The 27,785-nt window shown below is 34.6% G+C and overlaps 4 protein-coding genes across 6 annotated transcripts; all 4 read right to left on the reverse strand.

The window, feature by feature from the left end:
- Positions 1–2,950: 2,950 nt before the first annotated feature.
- On the reverse strand, positions 2,951–4,341 carry LOC111999108 (photosystem I reaction center subunit N, chloroplastic). Of its 2 annotated transcripts, none has more exons than XM_065773176.1 (3): positions 3,808–4,341; positions 3,435–3,560; positions 2,951–3,214 (listed from the first exon to the last, which is right to left on the reverse strand). In XM_065773176.1, exons 1-3 carry the CDS (start codon positions 4,111–4,113, stop codon positions 3,080–3,082), a joined length of 567 nt encoding a protein of 188 aa, XP_065629248.1. In that variant the 5' UTR covers positions 4,114–4,341; the 3' UTR covers positions 2,951–3,079. The 2 variants fall into 2 exon arrangements, with proteins under 2 accessions (XP_065629248.1, XP_023886996.1); XM_024031228.2 differs by having other exon boundaries at positions 2,951–3,218; positions 3,808–4,317.
- A 1,148-nt stretch (positions 4,342–5,489) lies between these two features.
- On the reverse strand, positions 5,490–11,547 carry LOC111999100 (uncharacterized). The gene is made up of 6 exons (XM_024031213.2): positions 11,375–11,547; positions 8,653–8,983; positions 7,685–8,342; positions 7,401–7,600; positions 7,048–7,292; positions 5,490–6,922 (listed from the first exon to the last, which is right to left on the reverse strand). Exons 2-6 carry the CDS (start codon positions 8,919–8,921, stop codon positions 6,117–6,119), a joined length of 2,178 nt encoding a protein of 725 aa, XP_023886981.1. The 5' UTR covers positions 8,922–8,983; positions 11,375–11,547; the 3' UTR covers positions 5,490–6,116.
- Positions 11,548–19,623: 8,076 nt separating this feature from the next.
- On the reverse strand, positions 19,624–20,594 carry LOC136067393 (glycosyltransferase BC10-like). Its single transcript, XM_065773178.1, has one exon. The coding sequence runs from the start codon at positions 20,545–20,547 to the stop codon at positions 19,927–19,929; it is 621 nt and encodes a 206-aa protein (XP_065629250.1). The 5' UTR covers positions 20,548–20,594; the 3' UTR covers positions 19,624–19,926.
- A 1,955-nt stretch (positions 20,595–22,549) lies between these two features.
- On the reverse strand, positions 22,550–27,749 carry LOC111999104 (glycosyltransferase BC10). Of its 2 annotated transcripts, none has more exons than XM_024031219.2 (3): positions 27,245–27,749; positions 26,193–27,085; positions 22,550–23,491 (listed from the first exon to the last, which is right to left on the reverse strand). In XM_024031219.2, exons 2-3 carry the CDS (start codon positions 26,712–26,714, stop codon positions 22,853–22,855), a joined length of 1,161 nt encoding a protein of 386 aa, XP_023886987.1. In that variant the 5' UTR covers positions 26,715–27,085; positions 27,245–27,749; the 3' UTR covers positions 22,550–22,852. The 2 variants fall into 2 exon arrangements, with proteins under 2 accessions (XP_023886987.1, XP_023886988.1); XM_024031220.2 differs by having other exon boundaries at positions 26,193–27,097.
- Between the last annotated feature and the right edge of the window lie 36 nt (positions 27,750–27,785).

A 27,785-nucleotide genomic window follows, 5' to 3' on the forward strand; every position in this document is an offset into this window, starting at 1 on the left:
TTTATACTCCTTTTTCTTTTCACCCCCATCTTCTACGTGCATGCTAGATGGTTAGTATTGATACTTGTCCCATCAACACCTCCCCTAAATCTTTATGTAGTAACTGTAAGGATAAAACCCACTGTTTAGGTATCATTTTTACATTAATGTGACTAAAGAGTTAGCTACAGTGCATTTAATGCTGATGTAGCAGCTTTCTCCTTAGATATTTTAGAACTCTTCCCTATCCTGAGTTTCCATAGTGCTTATCCATATCAACTGAATATTTTTGTGATGTTCCTTCGAATGACAAACCATCTCTACGAACATCAGTCTCGATCAGCCGAGATGGCTCTTATTCTCGACACAATCCCCTAGGTCGTCATAATTTAAACTAACTTCTCTATTTGCCAACATGGGCCCTTTTGACAACATTCACCCCCTTCTCGAAAGCCTTTAGTCCTCAGATTAGGCCTTAGGTCCATTATATACCCGAATAACGGGCTCTCGGCCCAAAGTCCCAACACTTGTAATTTTACTAATATGTGAATAAACTCCAAACTGGTTCAATATGATAATAAACCAAATTTGGAAAAGTTTCTCATTTTGATGATGAGTTCAAACTTTCCTTTTTATTATTATTTTTTTAGAAGAATAATATTTTATTTTTTATTTAAAAATATGAAATAAAATTAAATAAACATTCTTAATTTTTAAAAACTGTATCCGATAAATAAATATTCCTCCGTCTCAAATTATTAATAACGTGTTTGATTTGATTGATTGTTTTGCGCTATTGATTCACAGTTCACGCGTTAGATAGACGCGTACGCAGAGATGGTATGGCACTTTTCCGGGAAAAAAGACTGATTTAACAAAAAAAACGGCCACAGGGCGCAATCATAGCGATTCCGTAAACGCATAAATATTAGAGTCTCTCACATTCACAGGGACCGACCTGTGTAAATGGACACGTTGATTGTGCAAAACAACAGCTTGTTCAAATTGAGGCAAAAAGATCTATCATTCACAGCGCACAGGTGTAAGGTTCGGATTTTGTCGTGGGTATTGATTCCTGAGATTCTTTTCATACTATGGTTTCGAGAACCTTCTCTTGGTTTCTATGCCCTGCTCGTGACTTGTATAATGTGTCACAAGTATATTTTTTTTGCTAATTAATTATGTGACAAGTACGCAACAATGGTCCATGTTAGTACTATAAAGTAATCTTAAATAAACCCATAATGGCCTTGTTGTGTGCGTGGGAGAGAATATTTCTATTTTCTAGTGCACTTATTTTTGTTCCAATGTAAACTTTTAGACAACAAATTTTTTTTGCCTAACTCTTCCAATGATCTGTATGAGCTAATTGGATGTCATTCTAGTTAATAATCACACGTGATAACACATTTTTTACTATGGTTTATTTTTTTTAATCCTTTTAAGTTTAGCACTTTTATTTTTGGTTATTACATCTGTCTCCTAAATTATACATTTTTTTACTTACAACTCATTAAAATAATATAAACCAATCAATTCTCTTTCTCCCTTATCTATTTTTTTACGCGCTTAAACTATCTTACTCCCATAAATTATACCATTTTTTACACTTAAATTATGATAATACACATTTACTTTTCTAAATATTACCCATTAGATATGGTACAAGGTGTTTCACAAGTAATAGTTTAGAAGGATGTTACATGCATAAAAGTTGAGGAAGGTTAAGTGTGCATTCTCATAGTTTAAGATGGTAAATATAAAATAGAGTATAGTTTATGAGAGAAAAGTGCATTCTCATATATGTGTAGTTCTCCTATCTATACCAGTAATCCTTTAGGGTGGTCTAAGAAATTATTTTGATTTATTGTCAAGTTTTAATTTCGTTTTTTCTAATTAATAAAAGAGTAGGAGGTGATTAGTCTGTAAAAACATTACCGAAACTTTACCAGGTCTGTTTTGGTGGGTTTGATCTAATTTTTTTACTTTCAAATTAAATGAGGTATGTGAGTGGTATTATTGACAAACCAGTGTACCATAACCATGGTCTAGGCTGGTGTTGATTTGGGGTTTTGAAATTTAAAAACTTTTTGCAGGTGAAAGAAAAGGAAATGACAACTTAAGTCTGCAAAAATATTAGATACGTATCTAGTAGTAGCATCTTTTTTTTTTTTGCTGAGATAAATTTTATTGTACTCAATTTATTGCCTTCATGAGTCATGACCACCTATCATGTGCCTTTAAGCGGATAGTTAAATATTTAAAAAGTGTTCATTCACTTCGTTGTCGCAAACATTGCTTTAAAGCTCACTCAATCAGTGCGTTGGTGAGTCATTCACTTTACATTGTATACTCATTTTTGCATACAGAAATCACTGAGATTAAAGAAATACAAATCTAATTGAATTTTAGTAAATATGAACCCTTTCAAAAGGTTATAGTGCCTGCAACAAAAGATGAATTCAAATTACGGTGGTGTTCAGAATTGACTTTAAAGTAAAGCTCATTTCTTTAAGCGTGGTTGGCCTGTCGGCTTTCAGACCAGCACATTTATTGCCTGAATGAACGGTGAGGTGGGGGATTAGCCATGATGATGATGACAACTCTAACAAGGTATGACCGTGATAGTTGTTCTATCTGCTAAGATACCAATGCTTGACAGAGCATAAAATGGTAAGGAGACTACAAAGTTTCATATTCAAAATGTACGGTTGAAATGAGTTTTTCTACCATGTTTCTGTAAAATTAGGGAAGTTTTGGGAAAGAACTCTGCAGAGATATTCTTTGTTCTAGAGTCACTCATTGTTTAGCAGAAATCTTTCCTTGGCAGTCAAGTTATGATTAGTGATTAGTGTAGCTTTAATGTGTAATTGGTTTAAAATGTTACCTGTGAACTAACACTACCCTTAAAATCTCTTCAAAAACTGGATCAAAACTAGTTCTTGGGGTGGTAAAGAAGCAATTAAACATGAGATTATGAACATAAAACCGACTTTAGATTTCTCTGTCCATTCGATTAAACAAATATTGGGTATTTGAAAAGAGAGACATCTGAATTCAGAAAGATTGCAAAACATGGGATGAAGAGTTCAACAGAAATTTAGGTACATGTTTGGGGATGGTATTGAAGAAAGAAAGGACTACCCTCTTCACCATTTCCAGAAAACATTGGAGCCACACTTGTATTTGTCCTTTCCTTCACATTCCAACTCCAAATCTTCAGAGAGAAATGGCACTTTCTGCATCAACCCAAAACCAATTAATTAGAATCAGTTAAAGAAAAACCATTGTAGAATCAAACCAAGAAATAAGTGATTCTGCATGACGCAGAGATCACTAGTTCAAATTTCTCTTTTCTCCACTTCCCTTAGGATCAGCACTCACTTATTAAAGAGAATATATATATATATATATATGTTAGAAATAAATCATTCCATGTCATTTATGAGTCAAACCTTTTGCTTGGCAAGATCTTGGCAGCCAGTGAAGTTCTCAGGGAATTTACATGAGCCAAATTGAACTGTATAAGCTCGTGCAAAGTTAGCACCACTTGTGGCCAGCCTCTTCTTGTCATTTAGCTCCTATTACAACATTCAAGCATACTGTAAGTCTCATATTACAACATTCAAGCTTAGTTTAAGTCTAATATTAGAAAACAATGATAACAAACAAGTAAGAATGCATAAAAGTATGACAAATCACAGATCAACAATTAATATGCACTTCCTTAGTTACAAATAAGCAATTCTATATATAAGTAGCAAAAGCATGATGCTTTTTACGTATATGAGTACGTCCAATATAACTATAGCTAGAAACATGACAAACCTTGTTAGCTTTGCTCTTCTCAAGGTAATCTTCAATGACCCCAGCATTGGCAGAGGAATTGGAGACAGCAGCTGTGAAAAGGGTGGCTGTTAAGCAAAGCAGTGCAGCCCTTCTTCCTTCACTCCCTCTTGCTTCTTTTGATTCAGAAACTTTAGCCTGTTGGGCCCTGATCACAGGCAACTTGTGACCATGTACAACTGGGTATGCAACAGAAGGTGTGGAAGCAAGTTTTGCAGTGAGCTCAGATGATCCAGCACCCGAGATGGCATAGTTGCATGCCAAAACACTAGAGTTCATGGCTGCCATTACAGTAGGAAACCAATATTCACTTTCTAATTAGGTAGTGAACAAAGGGGAAGGGATGGTGGTTAATGGGTTTTTTTCGGGGGGAAGGGGGAGGGGGGTTTTGGATAATTTGATATGAAGTGATAATGAATGTAATAACAGGTTGTGGTGGGAGTGTGGATAAGGTAAGATTGCCTTACTCCTATTGGCAAACTCTGCTCTTCGTGCCGTTTTGGGGTCTTGAATTTCTATGGTGAGCTATAATCTTGGCCCCACTTGGAAATAGAGTTAAGAGTGACAGACCCAATTTACATCAAGGAATGGATAGAATAAATAGACAAAATACACTTTTTTTTTTTTGCTAGGAGGAGTAAAGCTCACCCTATGTGTTTTAGTGGGTGGGTAGCCACTAGACCAAGACCTATAGCAACATTTATGTGTTTTAAGATGGAAATAATACATTTAGTCTTTAATGTTACATCTCAAACTTAATCTACTGGTTCTATATAAAATAATAATAATAATAATGATAATTAATCTACTGGATTTTTAATGGGTTTGTTACATGATCTTATTGTCTAATCTCTTGACAGACTATGGTTAATGGCACAAGTTTTAGGACCGGGTTTAATCACAAGAAGAGAAAAGGGCTTCCAAGACGTGACGGTGAAGAGCACAAATTTCAGATTGATGTCTGTCACTTTAAAGGCTACATAAAGAAGTGTGTAGGAAATAGAAGATGTCTTGCATTATGACAGAACAGTATGTAATGGTTTTAGCAATGTATCCTTCCATTCTACTGCTAATAAGATTTATAATTAAATCATAAGCTATCGATTTGGATTCAAAAGAAAATCTCTTAATCTAAATATATTAAATGATCTAAGTTTGAGATTTCGAAAGACATAATTACTAATTAGAGACTTATGGTGCATTTGAATACCACTCATGAACAGTGCAAGAGACATTGGTCAAAAAAAAAGAAGAAAAAGAAATGCAAAACGTGAACGCTGGACATAGGATCCAAACGTTCACTTAGTTTCTTTTTTATTATTTTTTTAAATACAATAAAACTTCAACTTCTGTATTAATTATTCATTATCATCAAGCAGCCAAGACCCTAGATCTCTTATTAGACGACAAAATTAGAGGCTCAATTTCAATAACATTTTAGTGCAAAATTTCCTTTTTCTAAAGTTAATAAGAACCTTTTTTTTTATTAGATAATCAAAAAGACAAAATAGATGCGGACTTTACAGACTCCGTTAATTTAAATTAGTCAAGAAGAATATGCTTCAAAGTCTAGCTTAGGTAGAATTTCTTCATCTTCCAACTAAAGGCCAACATGTTTACCTCAGCAAACTAAACCCTAAGTACAAACTGCATGCAAAACAATCTATGTAATCAAACAATCGTATTAATGAATTAATCAGTATACATACTTCTGTCAGTTCTGTGATGTAAATCTACATAAAATAAGATCATAAAGTCGTCTATGTTATTATGGATTTTCAACATACTTCCTCCCAACGTATTTGCACATAAAGGCACCAAGGAAAACAACAAAAACTGTAAATACAAAGAATAAAGCTTAGGAATGTAACTGAAGATAAGAGATGGTCAAAAGCTCAAAAATTCCTCCCAAGTCCAAAGCAATCTTTGTACAGATGCCTTCTTTAGAACGGGGTCCTTAAATTTGCTCAACCATGAATGTGCAACTCATGTAAAATTAAATTAAACCTCTGATTTCCTCCAATGTCATCTCTCATGATACCAACCAGCCCATTTTCTTTGAAGATGGCCAAGTGTATATGACCCTTGGTGGATGCATTCAAGAGTTTAACACCACCGGCAATGGAGAATAATCAATACGTGAAACAATTTAGAATGAAGAAATTTGTGAAGTTAAAACTAGTTTGCTTTGATCTGAACTATCCCAGAAGGAAATCTGTATCTATAGAAATTTGTGAAGTTAAATCTAGTTTGCTTCAGTCTGAACTATCCCAGAAGAAAATCAGCATCTATCAACTCATGCTATACCTTAGTCGTGATAATCTTTTCCGCTTCCGGTTCTTCTTACGTACAGCAGCAGTCTGCATACCCTTGGAACTAGATGGAAGAGCCAGAGTGGGTGACCGCTTGCCAACATTTGTTCTGCCTTTCTTTGAAACCCATTTCAATGGCAGATTGTTTACCACAGTGCCAATGTCACTAGAACCAGTAATTTCAACTAGTTTCTGAAGTTGATCAAGCATCTGGTGAGTCCAGGCCACCGACAGATCTAGTGAAACTGAATCATCCATTGGTTTTCTCCATAAATTCATCAATATCTCTTTAAATGACTGAAAAGACATAGAAGGTTGATAACTTTGATGATTTGCGCATAACATATTGACCTTAATTACATGCTTGCAAAGGTTTCCTTGAATTGACCATGCACAATCACAGAATGCAAATTCTGATCCAGGATTCCACACAAGACGAGTTAGACTGCTGTCTTTCTGGCTTAAAACCTTGGCAAAGAGTTGCTCCTGATCATCCAAGGTGACGGCAGAATCAGGAATCTGCAATGCCCGGTGCCATGATGTAGAAGCAATATATTCCTCCTTCACATTTTGAAAAGAATCACTTTCATCTGCATAGCGATCAAGCCAATAGCTTGAATGCAGCTCAGTAGTTAGCTTGTGCACCAGCCAGTCGACTCTTTGAAGTGCACCGAGGTGTGAATCATCGAACAGTTTGGCTTTTAGCTTCACATGATAGGCTTCTATGGCACCAGAAGCCTCTTGGCTAGCTAGAGGAAGAGTTCTGATAGTTGAAAGCCACATTTCTGTCAAACAAAAAACAAGCAAAACTTAGATGCAAACATTCCAAGGAAATTTCACACATTTGTCTCTTGTCCAAGTTGTGTGTGTGCAGGTATGTGTCCCACAGAGAGAGAGAGAGAGATCATACCAATCTTAGGCACCCAAGAGGCCTTGAAGTATTCCATGAAAGCAGTTTGATCAACAAAATCCTGGGCTAATTCTTCTAAGGCAGCAAGAGTATCAACTCCACCCCAAATGCTGTACACTATCTTCCCCAGCCGTTTAAAAATTTCCCGCTGAACTTCAATGTTACTGCATTTCCTAACAATATTCCTTAGCCATGATCTACGAACACGCCAGAGGGAAAAAAGAACAGGGCAGCCAAATATATCCCTGAAAACCAGTCAATAATATTCATAAACTACTCTATTTTAAGGTTGCATATTATTCCTCTTTTTCTTTTTTTTTTCAAAACATAAAGTTAGAGCAAGTGATTCCTGCCTTATGGGATCAATTTCAGCCGCTGCATCATCAATCAAAAACCCGCTGACCTTCCATCCAGGCTCCACACTACGGGCTCGACCGAATAAAGCTTTCATCCATTTGGACACATCAAGCTTTGCAAAGCTGCGTGTGATAACCCATGCAACAGGCAGCGCATGTTGCCTTGAATCAAACACAAGAAGTGTGCTCAAGGGGTACTGTAATACAACAAATAATAACATAAATATCCTCTCTAATAATTTTTCTATAGCTAGAAAGAATGTGCATAATGAAGTACTTGCCTTAAGTCGCTTTATGCCAAACGTTGAATCGGCTGCAATTAGACTGCGATGGCCAAAACGGATCATTTGTTGCAATTGCCACTCTGTTTGAATCCCCAAAATGAAAGAATCTGCTTCTGAAGTATCCTGGTAAAAGAATATTGACTTTCTATTGCGTTCAACCCACATCTGGATGCTAGCATGGTCATCCAGATCCAACTCATGGGTAGATCGTCTTATAATCATCCCAAGTTTGTGGACATACTGGGAAGCAAGGCTATTAACTTTTGCATTTGAACCACAGTATCGTTGAATCCCTTCTATATGTTTCTCTAACACATTCTCCTCCGGAATGCCCAGATAAATCATAGACATTGTCTGCTGTTGAATCTCATTACAGATATATGGAATTTTCTTGGCACCAGGGCCTATGGCATCTCTATCAAGTGGCCCATGGCAGACAAAACCAGAATCATTTACATGGCGCCTGTCATTATCATTATATACAAGAAGCGCAAGTGATGGACGAGCATACAGGCGTTTCACCACAAAATGACATTTGCAGCCTCGCATGGATTGAGGTCTAGCAGCACGATTGCGGGTGTTAAGTCGATATCTTCGACTAGGTAATATACCCCCACCTTCCCCATAATTTTCAGGACCAAATGAACACCAATACCTTCAAGATCAAAAAATGAAAATAATATTAGAAACTTGAAAACCTTCAATTGAATAAGGTATCTATCATCTTTTATCCATCTAGACCCTTGCTGCCAACATGTCTTATTATATAAGCCCAACCAGATGGTTAAATAGGTGGGTTACTTTGTATGTGGTGCTCATAAAAAGGTCTCAAACTTCATTATACATTGATCTCAAATCTCAATGGTAATCAGGGGGAAAATAACTCATTTTCTAGAAAACATTTATGTCAAAACAAACGGAGTGCAAATAGTAAATCTTTATTACCAAGCACACTAGAAACTTACAGCCTATATTCCAAATAATCATCATTCTTGTACTCCTTCAAGCTGCCAAATGATCGTTTCCGTACCCTCTCAATATGAAACCGTGTTGGGCATTCTATGTTAGAGCATTCACCAATTATAAATGCATCCACACGCTCGTAAGGAATGAGGGCAACGTCATCTTCACGATCAGAAGTGCGAAATTTGGTCCAAGTCAAATCAGCCCAACAGAACTCCTCCTCTGCTGGATCTTGCACTGGGATATCAAGTATGGATTCTACTACAGCCATATGCTCTAAATTTCAAGCCACTGATATGCTATTGTACCAGCTTAAAATTAGTACAGCATCATCTGTGAAATAAAGTGCACAGAATAAGATAAGTTCAACAATGGCAATGAGTAAAAGTAAACCAGTCAAAGCAGGCAAGTTTGCATAGAAAAGACTTTGATGAGACCATTACTACTTGTTGTTCTATGCACGCTTTATAACAAAAATATTTATTTTAGCAACGATTAAAGAAAATTATTTTGAAAAGTTGAAGAAGGGTTATCAATTGATTGAGTTAGTGGAAGTCAACCTAGAAAAATTCATTTTCATATGGACTTCAAAAAGGAATGATCAGGTACTTTTCTTTTAAAATGGCAATGTTACAACAGTGCAGCTCAAAAACTCCAATTTGAGTGTAGCAAGATTCTGTCTCAACAATATTAAATTTGTTGAAAACAATTAACTGGAGTTGCAAATGAGCAGAAAAACTAGTTCATGTGACTTTCCTAATTATGACAATGAGGCTTTCAACCCAAACCAATTCATGGTCAAAATACCCCTAAAATGCCCAAGATGATCCAAATACCTCCCAAACCTCTAAAATGACCAAATAACTCTAGACCTCTAAATTGACCAAAATACCCTTGAAATGCCTAGAATGACCAGATTACCCTAAGAACCTTCAAAATGACCAAAACACCCTGAAATGCGTAGAATGAATTCCCAAAATGACCCTAGAACCCCCAACATGTCCATTATTTTTTATGTATGTGTGAGGCTGTGAGCACATATTGAAGATACCTGCATGCGTGTGTGTGCGTGTATTGAAGATATCTACACAAGGCAAGGCACAACTACAAGCACTTTTGCAAAAAAGAAAAGAGAGGATGATCTCTAAGGATAGCGTTTTCCAACTACATCTGACTTCAAACATCTATTCTAGTCATATATACTATTGGGTGTTTATTAATGATTATCATTGAATTTCCTTTCACTTATACTAAACTACTATTTTTTTAAATGACTTGCTGCAAATTTATATGGATTTCAATTGTAGAAATTTAACCGAGCTGGCAAGATGCTTGTTTCAGGCAATTAAAAACAAAACAAGTCCCAAAACAAATTAACCTTAACTAGATGCAGGACAGAAAAAACAAAATTATTATACAACTTAAATTGTTACTACCGTTTACCATAAACAGCAACTCTACAATAAAAATGCAAAGAGACTCTACTTTACATACTTAATTTTTCTTTTAAAGGTTTCAAAATTACTTTTCTCCCTGAACACAAAGAAAAAGATTCTCAGCTTCAGACCCTCCATTGCTGACATGCCAACAAGCGGAAAAAAAAAAAAGGTTCAATCAGTTCCAACTATTGAAAGAGAGAGAGAGAGAGAGAGAGTCCATGGTTATGCAAAATTGGAAGATATTCAAGCTCTTTGTGCTCAAGGAATGTAGATTAGTAATTAAAATGATTAGGCCTGACAAAACCAACCAATAACGTAAAAAAATAAAAGTGAAGAACATAAGATCCATGCTATTGGACCATATAATGCTAATTTTGTAAATTAAAATGGTATAGGCCTTCCCCCGGAATAAGTCATACACTACATTACGCTCGCATGGGATTACAGAAAAGCCCAACCATTTCGAAATAAAAAGTTAGGATCAAGTTTCTGCATAATGCTATCAGAATAGTCACAGCCAATACATAATGATCTAATAACACGCAAAATTAATCAGATTAGTAAGGAAAAAAACATGAAGCAATTATTCATGAGACCATAACCTAAACAGAAAAAAATAAGTATGGAAGGCCTGCTGGAAATCAATTATCCAATAAAACATAGAAATGTAAAATGAATTCATGTCCATTTGGCTTGAGCTTATGAGCTCAGCTTTTAGCTTTTATATACAGTTTTTTAAAAGCTCACTTTTTTAGAGTACAAACGAGTATACTTTAGCATACTTACAGCAAAAAGCTAGATAAGTTGTTCTCAAATAAACATGAATCGAACTTATCAAAAAAAAAGAAAAAGAAAAAGAAAAAAGGAATGACAAATAGCATGAAGTAAAAAAAAAAAAAAAAAAAGATAAATGGTAATACATCTCTCTCTGCATATTACCATTTGAAAAGCTTAGAAGCATGTGAGCAACATTCTTCTTCACCTAATCATTTTCTTAGAGGTTAGCCCGTGTGTTTTTCGCCAGGGCCGGCCCTTCCCTTAGGCGAGTTAGGCAATTGCCAAAATTTTAGAAAAGAACCGGGTAGTAAATGAATTAGTTTCAAATGAATTACAAAAATAATCTGGCACATCCTTTTAACCAAAAAAAAAAATGGTAAATTCTATTAAACATTGGTTCAAAACAAAATCATTGACCAAAAAACAACCAGATAAACTACAAATCCGGTCTAAGAGATTAACCACAAATCAAAACAAATAAATCCACTCAAAACCCTAAAAATTTTACCTTTCTCTCCAGTCTCTGCTCTCCGCCTCTCTCTAGTCTCCAGCTGGACCGCCTCAGCCTCTCTCTGATTCTCTGCTCTCCGCCTCTCTCAAGTCTCAACTGCTCACCTCACCTCAGGAATCAGGTATAAAATTATAAATATTTGGACACAGGGCACTCCATTTTATTTGTTAAGAACTTAAGATAGCTTTGTTTATTTGGGCCCTCCCCGGCTGGTTTTGTAACTTGTTTATCACTTATCAGGTTATCATTATGGCTGCCTGGACCGTCCCTGGACTGGGCGTTAAGTTTGGGCCTTCAAGTTTTTTTTTTTTATTGGGTGGGTCTTATTAATAAGTCTTGTGTCAGTGTTATGGTTGTGCTTAATTTTTTTTTTTTTTTTACAGGTTGAGATTGTTAAAAATTTGTTATTGTTCGGTGAAACTACAATAATATTTTTTATATAAATTAGGTTTATTTCTCATTTGCTCTATATTTGAAAGTTATTTTTTATTTTAGTCTTTAGAAATATATTGTTTAATTATAAATGTCTACTAGAAAATATGTATCTGGATATGAAAAATTTTTAAAAAGAAAAAAAGAAGAAAAATTAATTTAGTCTAAAAAAAGATTAATGGATAAATTTGTTATTAGTAATAAACAAAACATAACACAAAATTTAGATGAAAATATCACAAATGAGCAAGAAATTCACCAAAATAATTTAGAAGAAAATGATATTCACTTTTGCAATACAACAAATCTTGATAATGAATTTCAAAATAATTTAGAAGAAAATAAAAATAATGATGAAAAATATAATATAAAAATATTAAATAAACATTAATTTAATTAATATATAAGTATAAAAAATGCCCCATTTTTAGTTCTCACCTTAGGCCCTAAAATGTCTAGCGCTGCCCCTATTTCCCTCTCATCCTCTCTCTGTCTTAACCCACGTCACACCGTGCTCCATGGCTGACCACCAAGCTCTCCTTCTAAACCTCTATGGCCGGAGCTTTTCAAGCTCATCACCTCCAACCACACACCACTGCCGAAACTCAGCCAAAATCAAATCGCAACAAAAACCCAAAAGCCCACCAAATCACAAATCAAATCACACCCACCGAAATCAAAGCACAAAACCCACAAAACAACCAAAATCACAAAATGAAAACACTGAAAGTGAACCCACCGTTAAAAAAACATATATTGGTTTTGTTATTATATTTTAGAAGAAGAATCATCTTGTTGAACTAATTTTAGATCCAAATTAATCAAACACATACCACAAGCAAGAATGATAGATTGAAAGCAAAGCAAAAAAAATGGTATTTCCCAAAAAAGTGTTTTCAAAAATAGAAAAGGTAAGAAAAATATAAAAACTATTTGCTTCATAATCTCAAATAAATAAATAAATAACCAAAAATCACACACCATAATCCGGTGAAGCCTCGTGAGCCACAATTTCACCTAAGAGGATCACCTGAGTTGAAAGAAAGAGATTTTCATAGTCTTTGGTTCGGCAGCACAATCTTCGATTTCCTTTCTTGACGTGGCTTTCTCTCGCTCCTCTCCTATCAGCCTAGGCAACGTATAAAGAGAAATAAAAAAGAAAAATAAAGCATCGCATAAAAAAGAAGAAAAGAAAAATGGTGAGAGAAGAAAGATGAACTGAGATCAGGTGCACTGTTGTAGGTATTTTTTTTTACATTTTTTACTCTCTTTTTTTTAACTTTTTAACTCTCCTTTAATATATTTTATTTAATAGTTGAGATTGAAAGTTGTTTTTTCAACTTTTAATCTCAGCCATTAATTACAATTGTATCAGGGTACACATACACATACACATACATAAACACATACACATACACATAAACATACGTAAATATAAGTACGCATAAACACATACACATACACATACATAAGCACACATACACACACATACATAAACATATACATACACATGCACATATCCACACATATACATACATATACAAATACACATAAACATATATATACATACACATAAATATACATATACATAAACATAAACACATATATACATAAATACATATAAACTCACATAAACGTAAACATATACACATAAACTTAAATATAAACATAAACACACATAAAGGCTCGATTTAGCACACAAAAGTAACTAACAAAATTGTTTGAGGATTGGTGTTAGTTTACAAATTTTTTCAGTCTATATGAGGGTTTAATTTTTCTCAGTCTATATGTATGTTTATGTTTATGTGTGTGTGTTTATGTGTATGTGTATTTATGTTTGTTTGTTTTTGTTTATATTTGTTTATGCGTATTTATGTGTATGTGTGTCTTTGTTTTGTTTGTGTTTGTGTTCATGTATGTTTATGTGTATGTGTGTTTATGTTTATATTTATATTTATATTTATAAATATAAACATATAAACATACACGCATACATAAATATGCATAAACATAAACACACATGCACATACACATAAATATAAACATAAACATACACATACACATACACACTCATACACATACACATACATAACCATACACACATACATAAACATAAATGAACATAAACATAAATACACATGCACATACATATAAACATAAACATACACATACACACACATACACATACACACACATAAACATACACATACACATACATAAACACACATATACATACACATACATTTTTAGTTCTCGCCTTAGGCCCCAAAATGTCTAGGGCCGCTCTTGTTTTTCACAACATTAATCTCAATCCTATCTTATGCTTTTGAAAATTACTTCTCCATTTCCTTTTGACACAATCTCACGACCATTGATGTAGAAATAGTCAGAATATCAAGGGAATTGCTTTATATATTCAAATTCATAATCTATACCCAATTCAACGACTTCATAATCTAAATGAATAGTTTATTTTGTTTGTCTTAACTGAAATTTAGAGTTTTCATTATTATTATTATTATTATCAAAAGCTTGTTACAAAAACACCATCATAGATTCATAATAAATTAAATCAGAATACTAACAAAGTAGAAAATATTCCAAATAGCAAAACCCAATACTTGAAAGACTTACCCATGAAAGCTCCATAATAGAATGAGAGAATCAAAAGCTTATCTATTTGGTGGCTGGGAAAATTAATCGAGCGAGAGCGAGAGAGAGATAGAGAGAGGGTTTTAAGAGTAGGGTTCAGATTTTTTGTTTTTATAGTATTTATTTTTCTCTTTTAATTGGAAATTTGGATCTCCATTTCAAGGCCAAGATTTAGTTTATATAAAATCTATGTTGTAGAATTTGCCACCTCATTAAAAAATCACACCTTGCTTTGCTCTATGTTAAGTGTTAATGGACAAAAGTCACAGAATTAACACAAACATAGTGGTTAAAGTATACAGAGCCAGGGATTTAAAAACTGGTACAGTGAAATAATGGAAAAGGAACTAATTACCAGTGCTCGAATTGATAACGTAATAAATAATTTAATTAATAATTTTTTAATATACTAAAACTAATGAATTAATAGTAATAAATATGTTTACTTAAAAAAAACATACAAGTACATAACATCATTTTAAAGAATTTAACATAATAACATTACAAAATAATCATCCTTAACATAATAAACTTTCAACAAAACCAAACAAAGAAGTTCATTACATCCAAATAGCATATAAGTTTCAAACAAAGAACTAAATAAATAAGTTCACTACATCCAAATAGCAGATAAGTTTCAAGCAGAGAACTAAATAAGTTCATTTTATCAACAAATAAATCCATCAACACAACATACACAAAATCACAAATAAATAATTCACAAACAGTACCATTGTATACAAATGTTGAGGTCTAAAATATTATAAGTATTGAAACCTAAAACTAATGGGCCTTCAAAGACAGGAAAGGCCCAAACCGTGAGTCAAAGCTCATTTAAAAATAGAAAGAGGGAAGTCCAAGCTCATGAATGAGTAAGCCTTAGGCCTTAGGGAAATAAGAAAAGGTAGAGGAAGTTTGGCCCAACCTTTGTGAGAAGAATTCCTAAAGAGCCCAGAAATAGATTGGACCAAGATACCTAAGAACTGCCAAAACCAAGGATGGGGATCATTGGGAAGTGTAGGAAATAATCAACTGGGAGTTGGATAGCTCAGGAAAGCATGCTCGTGGACACAAGGAACAAAGATATACATGTCCCATCGGCTGCATATGACTTAGAAAAAAATTGGTGACTTAGGAATCAGCACTTGGTACAAAGAAGCCTGGTACCTTGGGAAAAGTAGGAAGATGAACCATGAAAGAAAGTGGTTGGGATCTTTTAGCTTAATAAGGGGGAATCCGCCTGTTTAGAGAAAATGACAAATGGTGAGATAGCCAAAAGGAGTTTTGAAAAGATCTCTCTAGAAGTTTTGGAAAAATTGATCAAAAGTCAGCCCCCAGAACCCCCCCAAAAGAGGAAGGTCAGCTGGAGACTTTTTGGAGGGAAATCTCTAAAGAAGAATGTAGTGAGAAAATGAGGAAAAGACCAACTACCAATGTTGCTGACACAATATTAGTTTTGGTACCCAAGGCAGCAAATGGAGGGAATTAATGGCACACCAAAAACCCTAGGAAGGTACTATAAAAGGGGGATCAAGCCATCAGAAAAGATCACTCATCAACAATTAATTAGGGCAAAAAGAAGCATTAGAGAGAGTCACTAAACCTCATAAAATAGAGAAAAGAGAGAGACATTGTGAGGGGTCCTATGATAAATACTTGAGGATACATTTGGATTCAAGGGGATTTAAATTTCACAAGTCTTGGAAGCCTACAAAGAGCTATCTAAGTTTGTGACTTTTAAACTTATTTGAACCTCGTGGCATATCCCAATGAGAAATAGGGTCCAATGTACTAAAAAACTCAATATAATAAAATATCATTTTATTTTCTGAGGATCCTTGACGTCTTAACTTGCTTTTTCTTTATTCTTTACTGTTCCTCAGCCATTTAATTTACAATATATATATATATATATACACACACACACACCTGCATGTATGGATGTGCATGTGTTGTTGGATTCATGTTTTATGCACAACTTGGTTCGTAATCAGTTCAATATAGTTGCGGTGAACCAAGCCCAGTCCACCAAACAACAAGTATAGAACTCTTTAGGGGCCAAGGATCCTTATTTCCACTTGTGCCTGGGTACTGTCCAAGATAAGAACCCACAACAAATAAATCTACCAACTATGAACAGACATAGGCACGTATGTAAACTAAAATGCTTTGTAAACTATAATGCTCTATAATTCATTAATTACTAATAATTGAAAGAATAATTGAAGATAGAAGTTACTAGTGAAGTAGTGGATTAAACTGATTGAAAATTCGAAGGGAAAGAACAAGAACGAAGAATCTTCAGCAAACAATGAGATAGAGAGACTAAGAGAGTCAAAGAGATTCAAATAAAATAAAATAAAGTAGAAAGAAAGAGAGTTTAGTTTAGTGTTTACCTGAAGAAGCTGAGAGAAAAGAGAGGGAAGTGAGAGGCAAAGCCATGGCCACTGACCACCGAAGTTTGAAAGCAGAGGGCCAGAGGCAATGCGGCATAGAGAAGACGAGAAGCAGGGGCAATGAATCACTAAGTAAGAGGCAGCCAAATCCGAAGTAGAAGAAATGAAAATTTTTTGTGAAGAATGAGATGAGAATGAGATGGGAGAGGCATGTGAGGGTGAGGGTTTAGCCAAAATGACGTAGTTTTAGGTTAGAACGATGAAGCTTTATTTTTCAACATAACTGGCCAATAACCGGTTCAACCATACAGGTTTATGGTTTTCACGATTAAATCGGCCAGTTCCTGATTAATCTCGGTTTTTTTTTTCTTCTATTTTCCTGTTTTTAGTCATAACCGGATCGGATTAGTGGCTGATTCTTGGTTGAATCGGTTGGACCAGCTGGTCTGATCTAGTTTTTAAAACCATACTTCAATAACAATTTGGTTAGAATACATAATACTTAGAGAATGTCAACTATAATTTCAAATAAGAGAATCTCAACTATAATTTCAAATACGTTAAGGTTGAAAGCTCTTTTACATAATGTAAAGTTCAACTGGGTTCCTAGAGATCTGAATGTTCTTGCAACATGGTCTCTTAATAATTACCTAGCTAGTTTTTTGTTTTAGGCTATACTCCTGATTTTGTTGATGTAATTCTTCTTGAGCATAACCTTAATCTTGATATGTAGCTTTTGTATAAAAATGAATACAAAATACTTGACTAAAATTCCCCATATATGATATATGAGTGGTCTCCTATCAATACGGAGGCATTTGGTTTGCCGTAATGTTATATTACACCTTAACATTACATAAATGTAATCTAAATACAAGAATACAACATTACATTATTTAGGAAGATGATGAAATTAAGGTGATGTGATATATTTTGTAATTTTAGATTATGATAATGTTAAAAAAAATAAAATAAACTAAAAAATTTAATATCTCATCATCGTAACGTGCATTGCATGTAGTCTAAGGTGTTAGCTAAGATATTCATGTTGATTTATTGTCAAGTTTTAATTTCTATTTTTCTAATTAATAAAAGACTAGGAGGTGATTAGTCCGTAAAAACACCACCGAAACTTTCACAGGTCTGCTTTGATGGCTTTGATCTAATTTTTTGACTTTCAAATTAAACGAGGTGTGGGAGTGGTATTATTGACAAAATAGTGTACCATAACCATGGTCTAGGCTGGTTTTTTTTTTTTTAGAAGGTCTAGGCTGGTGTTGTTTTGGGGTTTTGAAACTTAAACCTTTTTGCGGGTGAAAAGAGAAGGAGATGACAACTTTAAAGTATGCAATAATATTAGATATATATAAGGTTGTCAAAATTGAGATCCTATGTAGGATCGTGGGAGATAGGTAGGATCGTAGATTGTAGGATCAGATCGTGGATCGTAAGATCCTACCTATTTTCATATTTTAAGCAAAAAACCTATTGATAGTGACTTTGTATGTTATATAATCACTTAAAATATGAATCCATCCATTAAAAAAAAAAAATGAATCATAAAATGTAATTTGCACACACTACATTGTTCTTATGTCATTCTAACGAAACAAAATATATTTATATTTTGACATAATGTATCTAAAAAGTTTAGTACATGTTTAATTAGCAACTAAGTACCAAAATATTATCTACACATATAAAAAAAAAGATAAATAAAAAATATAAACCCATTGGGCTTGTTGGTTTAGGTGGATTATCTTACCCAGATGAATCCCACTTAAAAAAAAATCAAAAATAAAAAATTAAACCAAATAGTAGGATTGGTAAAATCTCATACGATCCTACCATTTTTGCGATCCTGCTATGATTTTAAACTTTTTTGTGAGATGAGATTATAAAATTATGCGATTTTACAATTCGAATCGCGATTTTGACAACCATAGATATATATCTACAAGTACCTTTTTTAGGCTGAGATAAATTTTATTGTACTCAATTTATCGTCTTTATGACCACCATCATGTGCCTTTAGAGGATTGTTAAAAACTTAAAACTTCATTGTCGTAAACATTGCTTTAAAGCTCTCAATCAGTGCGGTGGCGAGTCATTCACTTCATTGTATACAGAAATAACTGATATTAAAGAAATACAAAACTATATGAATTTTAGTAAATATGAACCCTTTCAGAAGGTCATAGTGCCTGCAACAAAAGATGAATTCAATCTGCAGCGGTGTTCAAAACTGACTTCAAGTAAAGCTCATTTCTTTAAGCATGGTTGGCTAGTCAGCTTACAGACCAGCACATTTATTGCCTGAACGAACGGTGAGGTGAGGGATTAGCCATGATGATGACTCTAACAAGGTATGACCATGATAGTTGTTCTATCTGCTAAGAAACCAATGCTTGACCTGGCATAAATGATAAGGAGACTACAAATGCTTCGTTAAATAATTTAAGTCATAACCTAACTTCAATTCCAATTAAAGTTCGCCTATACCAAGACCCTAATCACTAGCTATTAAATAAAAAAAGTGTGGTGTTTTATAGATGAATAGCTTAACTTTTTTTCCCCCTTAAAAAGATGTTCATTACTAAGAACTAAAATAAGTATGCTTGAAAAAGAACTCAAGAGCATTGTGCCAGAGGCAAGAGGAATTTGAGATTAGACACCTCACTTCAAAAGTCCACTATACCAGCACATGTAATTATTCTGTTGAAAGGACTTGGAATTGCGGAGCACAAATATAATGCTAATGCACAGTTGTACACAATAGAAGCAGGCTTTGCTAGATCAAAACTCATAGAAATCATATTGCAATACAAAAATGTGAGTATCATGCTAAATGCTAGTTCTCTGTACATCTAAACTTGTTATTGATAGTAGCATTGTCTAAGAACTCAATGTATAAGGAAAAAAAAAAAACCGAATATCACAATTGAGGTTAAATTTATACCATTAAAAACATGTATGATGCACAGAATTTAGTCTTGCACTCTCCCTTTGAACCTTTTCTGCTGTGGCAATTTTCACTTCAAGATGTGAAATTGATTGCGGATTTTATAATCAGAAGCCCAAAACCTTTGGTGATAATTGCAATAGAGGTTCCAATGCACTTGGAGCAAATTTTCTTGCAAAGAGAAAACAAATTGAAGAGGCACGATTATTGTAAGTGCAGTTTTTACCTTCAACAATTCTTTTAAAGAACTCTACCGTGACATCTGATCTTCCAAAAGTGGCTGGGTGGGGTCCACCCCTCGACCAATCCACCCAAGTGATGCTTCTGTTTGCTAATAGGTTCCCTGCTTCAATGGTTAGCATGGTGGGGAAATAATGCTCATCCACATAACATGCTGGTCTACAGAATTTTTCAAATTTCGGGTAAAATGTAGTATCTCCGACAATGTTGATGGCAAGCTTCCTGTTAACTTCAAACCATTGGGATCCTTTACGCCACTGGGAAATATCGACCTCAGGTGCCATGTTATCATTATAGCGTCCTCTCCCATATGGCCCAGGATCATCAAATGCACCCATGAAGCTATATCCGGATTTCAGTATATAGTGGTATATGACACTGAAATTATAGAGAGGAATGCATGATTCAGAAAGGAGGATGAACCATTCATTGGAGATATCAAGCAATGCGTTAGCAAGGAGTCTTCTCTCAGCATCACACATACTCATCCTTCCCCACTCAGAGACCTGCAGAGCCAAAAAAGAAAATGTCTGTCAACCCTTAATTGAAATGCTGGATATGCATAAAATTACAATTCAAATGGATATAATTAACAAAAAGCAAGATGAGAGTTCATAAGTTTGGCCTGAATATTCAATGGCAATATCAACAATATAAAGTGGTTAAACATGGGGTAAAATTGAATCCTAATACAACTATATCAATAGGACAACATAATGGAATTCTTACTGTTTAGATGAGCTAAAAAAAAATTGAATCCTAACATCTATCTATCTATATTCAAGTGGTAGTTCAAATCTCCATACCAAAACCCGTCACAAATAAACTGCCATTCACATGCTACACTGCCCTTGCAATCAGTTACCTCTAGCTAAGCACTATCTAGCTGCTTTTCATGATGGGAACACGGATCAAGTTTTCCCTCTAAGCAGCTTACAAGGATGAAAGAAGAACCTGGCCTAGAACTGAACTCATCAGGTGTGCAGCTCAACTCAACTCAACTCAATCATCCAACTATGGTATGATTCCTCTTATAACCTTCTCCGCCTACTCCAGTTTGAGCAAAACAGAGCATTGTTTGTATAACCTACATAGAAAACTCATCAAGAAGTGTGCTATGTACCAGACAGAACTTGTTTTTCATCAAAACCAAAATGTTGATCACTTGTACTTGTTTTTGCTTTCTGACAAGGAACCATTTAAAAAAACCTATTGATAGTGACTTTGTATGTTATATAATCACTTAAAATATGAATCCATCCATTAAAAAAAAAAAATGAATCATAAAATGTAATTTGCACACACTACATTGTTCTTATGTCATTCTAACGAAACAAAATATATTTATATTTTGACATAATGTATCTAAAAAGTTTAGTACATGTTTAATTAGCAACTAAGTACCAAAATATTATCTACACATATAAAAAAAAAGATAAATAAAAAATATAAACCCATTGGGCTTGTTGGTTTAGGTGGATTATCTTACCCAGATGAATCCCACTTAAAAAAAAATCAAAAATAAAAAATTAAACCAAATAGTAGGATTGGTAAAATCTCATACGATCCTACCATTTTTGCGATCCTGCTATGATTTTAAACTTTTTTGTGAGATGAGATTATAAAATTATGCGATTTTACAATTCGGATCGCGATTTTGACAACCATAGATATATATCTACAAGTACCTTTTTTAGGCTGAGATAAATTTTATTGTACTCAATTTATCGTCTTTATGACCACCATCATGTGCCTTTAGAGGATTGTTAAAAACTTAAAACTTCATTGTCGTAAACATTGCTTTAAAGCTCTCAATCAGTGCGGTGGCGAGTCATTCACTTCATTGTATACAGAAATAACTGATATTAAAGAAATACAAAACTATATGAATTTTAGTAAATATGAACCCTTTCAAAAGGTCATAGTGCCTGCAACAAAAGATGAATTCAATATGCAGCGGTGTTCAAAACTGACTTCAAGTAAAGCTCATTTCTTTAAGCATGGTTGGCTAGTCAGCTTACAGACCAGCACATTTATTGCCTGAACGAACGGTGAGGTGAGGGATTAGCCATGATGATGACTCTAACAAGGTATGACCATGATAGTTGTTCTATCTGCTAAGAAACCAATGCTTGACCTGGCATAAATGATAAGGAGACTACAAATGCTTCGTTAAATAATTTAAGTCATAACCTAACTTCAATTCCAATTAAAGTTCGCCTATACCAAGACCCTAATCACTAGCTATTAAATAAAAAAAGTGTGGTGTTTTATAGATGAATAGCTTAACTTTTTTTCCCCCTTAAAAAGATGTTCATTACTAAGAACTAAAATAAGTATGCTTGAAAAAGAACTCAAGAGCATTGTGCCAGAGGCAAGAGGAATTTGAGATTAGACACCTCACTTCAAAAGTCCACTATACCAGCACATGTAATTATTCTGTTGAAAGGACTTGGAATTGCGGAGCACAAATATAATGCTAATGCACAGTTGTACACAATAGAAGCAGGCTTTGCTAGATCAAAACTCATAGAAATCATATTGCAATACAAAAATGTGAGTATCATGCTAAATGCTAGTTCTCTGTACATCTAAACTTGTTATTGATAGTAGCATTGTCTAAGAACTCAATGTATAAGGAAAAAAAAAAAACCGAATATCACAATTGAGGTTAAATTTATACCATTAAAAACATGTATGATGCACAGAATTTAGTCTTGCACTCTCCCTTTGAACCTTTTCTGCTGTGGCAATTTTCACTTCAAGATGTGAAATTGATTGCGGATTTTATAATCAGAAGCCCAAAACCTTTGGTGATAATTGCAATAGAGGTTCCAATGCACTTGGAGCAAATTTTCTTGCAAAGAGAAAACAAATTGAAGAGGCACGATTATTGTAAGTGCAGTTTTTACCTTCAACAATTCTTTTAAAGAACTCTACCGTGACATCTGATCTTCCAAAAGTGGCTGGGTGGGGTCCACCCCTCGACCAATCCACCCAAGTGATGCTTCTGTTTGCTAATAGGTTCCCTGCTTCAATGGTTAGCATGGTGGGGAAATAATGCTCATCCACATAACATGCTGGTCTACAGAATTTTTCAAATTTCGGGTAAAATGTAGTATCTCCGACAATGTTGATGGCAAGCTTCCTGTTAACTTCAAACCATTGGGATCCTTTACGCCACTGGGAAATATCGACCTCAGGTGCCATGTTATCATTATAGCGTCCTCTCCCATATGGCCCAGGATCATCAAATGCACCCATGAAGCTATATCCGGATTTCAGTATATAGTGGTATATGACACTGAAATTATAGAGAGGAATGCATGATTCAGAAAGGAGGATGAACCATTCATTGGAGATATCAAGCAATGCGTTAGCAAGGAGTCTTCTCTCAGCATCACACATACTCATCCTTCCCCACTCAGAGACCTGCAGAGCCAAAAAAGAAAATGTCTGTCAACCCTTAATTGAAATGCTGGATATGCATAAAATTACAATTCAAACGGATATAATTAACAAAAAGCAAGATGAGAGTTCATAAGTTTGGCCTGAATATTCAATGGCAATATCAACAATATAAAGTGGTTAAACATGGGGTAAAATTGAATCCTAATACAACTATATCAATAGGACAACATAATGGAATTCTTACTGTTTAGATGAGCTAAAAAAAAATTGAATCCTAACATCTATCTATCTATATTCAAGTGGTAGTTCAAATCTCCATACCAAAACCCGTCACAAATAAACTGCCATTCACATGCTACACTGCCCTTGCAATCAGTTACCTCTAGCTAAGCACTATCTAGCTGCTTTTTCATGATGGGAACACGGATCAAGTTTTCCCTCTAAGCAGCTTACAAGGATGAAAGAAGAACCTGGCCTAGAACTGAACTCATCAGGTGTGCAGCTCAACTCAACTCAACTCAATCATCCAACTATGGTATGATTCCTCTTATAACCTTCTCCGCCTACTCCAGTTTGAGCAAAACAGAGCATTGTTTGTATAACCTACATAGAAAACTCATCAAGAAGTGTGCTATGTACCAGACAGAACTTGTTTTTCATCAAAACCAAAATGTTGATCACTTGTACTTGTTTTTGCTTTCTGACAAGGAACCATTTACAAAACTGAACTTAGGTACATGACCAGCTACTTGAGCAAAAATATGTACCCATAAAGCCCTAAATAGGTGTGCCATTGACTTGAACTTGGAAAGCAAATGTGACTCATGTAATTCAAATATCATTATGTCAAACAAACTTTGACTGCCTATAGAGTAACTATGTGTAAAGCTATACTCTCAACTTTTTTCATAATAGAGTCTCATCTCATTAATGAAGCAAACCAGGGTTTCAGCTAAAAAACATAATCATGATTATTTAGACAGGATAGGTAGATACATCAAGCCCTCTTGTTTCTGAATTGCGAAAAGACACTTATAACTGAGAAAAACCTTAATTCAGTAAAAGCTCCAGCAGTAACAATAGAGGGATGTTTTACTCAATGAGTAATATTAATTTGAGAGACGTTCACTGTCCTATCCTTATCTCCACTCCACTACCTACATGTAAAATCAGCACCCCTGATGGTATATAAGCAGACTATTGGAACTCTATAAAACCTAAATGACAATGAGATCCCACAGTAAGAATCTCTGTTGGCATCCTTAAGACCACAGAGAGGCATAGGAGCTTAATGCTTGTCGTACAACATGTTAAACAAGATTGATCCACTTGGGGGACAATGCAGAACTATGTTTAAAATATAAGTTTATATGTAACTTTAGTTCTTCAACACAATTGATTACAATATATTCCACTTGTTAAAACTGATAGAGTCAAGCTTTAACAGAAACAGGAAAAAAAAAATCAGTACAATTACACTTGAGTTGCAATAATTGCCCCAGATTCTTCTTCTAGAGACCGGGCAGAATTATTTTAGGTGAGATTTTATGTTTAGCTAGACAAGCATCTGGTCTGGCCTTTGTAAAGCATTTAAAGGTGTAGCTTATTTTTAAATCCTAATCAAATTAAAGAATAAACATGCTGGACAAAACACTTCATAGTGTCCAATTTAAAGAAGTTTATTGAAAACAGAAATAGAAAAGTTTACGGAATTTTCCAGTGGCAATTGTAGCTCATCGTAATAACATGAGGCAAACCTAACACTTCCTATCATTGCCCGTCTTATTCTGTACATAATCAGGTATTGGATCTTTTAATCAAATGCCTAAACCATCAAAACCTTCAGCTTTTGAATGAACCCTAACATACATCTCCAATATTCATCTATTGCCCCAGTTTTTGACTTTACCCCACCTTCAAGCCTATTCTTAAGAAACAATAGAAACACCTGCAAATTCAAAAAATAAACTGATTGTGGTTTAATGCCATAACCCAAGCTTACATCTGTCTTAGAGAGATCTCAGCCTTATCCCTTGGCCAATACCCAATTCATCATGTAACCCAACTCTCATCACTTTAATAAAATGATGTCCATAACAATTGCAAAGGTGAAGTAGTTTCCACAGGCCTTGACCTCGTTTTTAAATACTAGAGACCTACTATTAGTGGGCATGGAGAACAATAACACAGTGCCAGCCTCCTAAATTAGAAGAAAAACTTAAAATTTCATATTAGAGGTATTTTCAAAGTTGTTTAGTGTGGAATTTAGCAGTCCTTCAGTTACAATTTTTTTTTAATCTTAGTTTTATCAAGTTTTGTCAAATTCATTCTCATTTTAACTCAAGTTGGGTCCTGTTAGTATGCAATTTCTTGTGTGTGTCTCTCATGGTGTACCCATGACTTCTATTTTCGCAAAATCCTAATGCCAATGGCAATAAGTTTTCAATGAATGATATTCAACCGGCATCAGTCCAAAAGAAAAAACAAAAGGCTATACGGAGGCACAACTTTCTAGCCTCTACCTCCATCCTTGAGTGTAAACCATATAAAAACAAATCTAATCTGCTTAAGCAACCTAAATTCATATAAAACAATATCAGGTGGTAAAGTAAACATGATAATAAAATTGAATAAGAAAATGTATGATTTTTATATCCAATGGAGAATTTCCAGTAGAATATGCAAACTTTCTAAAAGGAATTCAGCACAAACATCACCATACCTGGCTAGGAATCTGTCTCTGATGAAAAAATGATGAAGGTGGAAAATTGGCATGGAATGTAGGCAATGAATGAACATATATCGAAAAAAGCCCTTCGTGTCCCTTCAAAAACCTCTCCCACAGAGGTGCCAGTGGCAATGGTCCCTTAGTCAAAAACATAAATGCAACCTTGGGAACTCTCCGAAAAGGATACTTCTTTATCCGAGGCACAATAGACGCCCTCCACAACAGTTCCTTGTCACTCATAGTATGGATTAAATTCGATGGAGGCCTAATCCATTGCTGAAAACTATTAGGTTCCTCATAGCATGGCTGGAATGAAGACTTAACCGTTGTCACTACACTTTGAATACCAAAACGCCGAATTGTATATATACTAATGATCGAGAAGGCAATGCACAGAGCCAAAAACAGCATGAGTATCTGAAACAGCCTTAGCGGCAAGGCTTTAGGGTGGTTTGTTGTCCGGTTTGTAACCACAGGGTCCTTGTCTTCCTCTAATGGCACGACTCTGGATTGCATATTGAAACTAAAAGTACACTAAAATTCAAGTTCTGGGTATTCGTTTTCTTCACAAAACCCAATCGAAAACTGCCTTTTCCTTCACGTTTCCTCTAATGGCACAATTCTGGATTGCACACTGATGCTAAAAGTACACTACAGTTCAAGTTCAGGGTATTCTGTTTTTTCTCAAACCCCAATCGACAAAAAGCCTTTTGGGGATTGAAAACCCTTCCAAGACTCAAAATTTTGGACAATTATTAACCTTTCCTCCACAACTTAAAATGCATAACACAAAACTGTCTAAATTTTACTACGTGGGTATTTGCCTATTTGACTGATTGACTGACTGACTTTCTTCAATCTTCAACGGAAAAAACCGTCTGGTAGATCTAGAACAAAAACTACAGTACTCAAAATCAACTTTGAACAAATATTTTGACAAAAATAAAAATAAGCAAAGAGCACATGGGTATTCAAGAACTACCAAACACACTTCTCCTAAAAATATATATAAGATCTGATCCAACAAACGAATAGAGTAAACGTACCAAGAAAGAAGAAGTTATTGTCGTCCAATGAAGTGCAGATCACGAAAACAGGAATATGAAGGTTTTGACTTTGATTTTTCAAACCGAGTACTTTGTATGGTTTGCAGAAAATTGTGCTGTGTTAATGTGAGTGTTGGGTCACAGAGGCCTTTGGTCAATATTCAGCAGCATGTGAGGAAGGTTACGCATAAGAAAATAGGAAAGTCTGGTAGAAGGGGCTATATTTGGCTTTTAGATAGTATATAAAAAGAGAGAGAGAGAGAGAGAGAGAGAGAGCAGTGTGTAATAGGTTAATGTTTTTTTTTAGGAGACGAACTCTCAGAACATGAATTTCTCGTGGAATCTGATGGGTTTAGAAAGTATATAAGGTAATGTTTTTATTATTTATTATGTTTTTGAAGGAGAGAGAGAGAGAGAGAGAGAGAGAGGGAAGGAATTGCTGGATTTTGTGTCGGGCGTGATTTTCTTTCCATGTTTGTTGCTTGCTTGTAATGTTAAGTCGGTATCTTTGAAGATGGGTAAGGGGGCATGGATTATGATC

This window comes from Quercus suber, unplaced genomic scaffold (assembly GCF_002906115.3).
Source record: "Quercus suber isolate HL8 unplaced genomic scaffold, Cork oak 2.0 scaffold_70, whole genome shotgun sequence".
NCBI classification, from domain to species: domain Eukaryota; kingdom Viridiplantae; phylum Streptophyta; class Magnoliopsida; order Fagales; family Fagaceae; genus Quercus; species Quercus suber.

Bases quoted from the DNA above. Each gene is read 5' to 3' on its own strand.
- LOC111999104 (XM_024031219.2), bottom strand. From the start codon at position 26,714: ATGCAATCCAGAGTCGTGCCATTAGAGGAAGACAAGGACCCTGTGGTT. The intron at 23,492-26,192 runs GTATGGTGATGT...TTGGCTCTGCAG, and splicing joins AGAGACAGATTCCTAGCCAG to GTCTCTGAGTGGGGAAGGAT.
- LOC111999108 (XM_065773176.1), bottom strand. From the start codon at position 4,113: ATGGCAGCCATGAACTCTAGTGTTTTGGCATGCAACTATGCCATCTCG. The intron at 3,561-3,807 runs GTTTGTCATGTT...ATGTTGTAATAG, and splicing joins AGAAGAGCAAAGCTAACAAG to GAGCTAAATGACAAGAAGAG. The intron at 3,215-3,434 runs GTTTGACTCATA...TGATGCAGAAAG, and splicing joins AAGATCTTGCCAAGCAAAAG to TGCCATTTCTCTCTGAAGAT.
- LOC111999100 (XM_024031213.2), bottom strand. From the start codon at position 8,921: ATGGCTGTAGTAGAATCCATACTTGATATCCCAGTGCAAGATCCAGCA. The intron at 8,343-8,652 runs GTAAGTTTCTAG...TTGATCTTGAAG, and splicing joins GATTATTTGGAATATAGGCT to GTATTGGTGTTCATTTGGTC. The intron at 7,293-7,400 runs GCAGGAATCACT...ACTGGTTTTCAG, and splicing joins GCTGAAATTGATCCCATAAG to GGATATATTTGGCTGCCCTG.
- LOC136067393 (XM_065773178.1), bottom strand. From the start codon at position 20,547: ATGAGTATGTGTGATGCTGAGAGAAGACTCCTTGCTAACGCATTGCTT.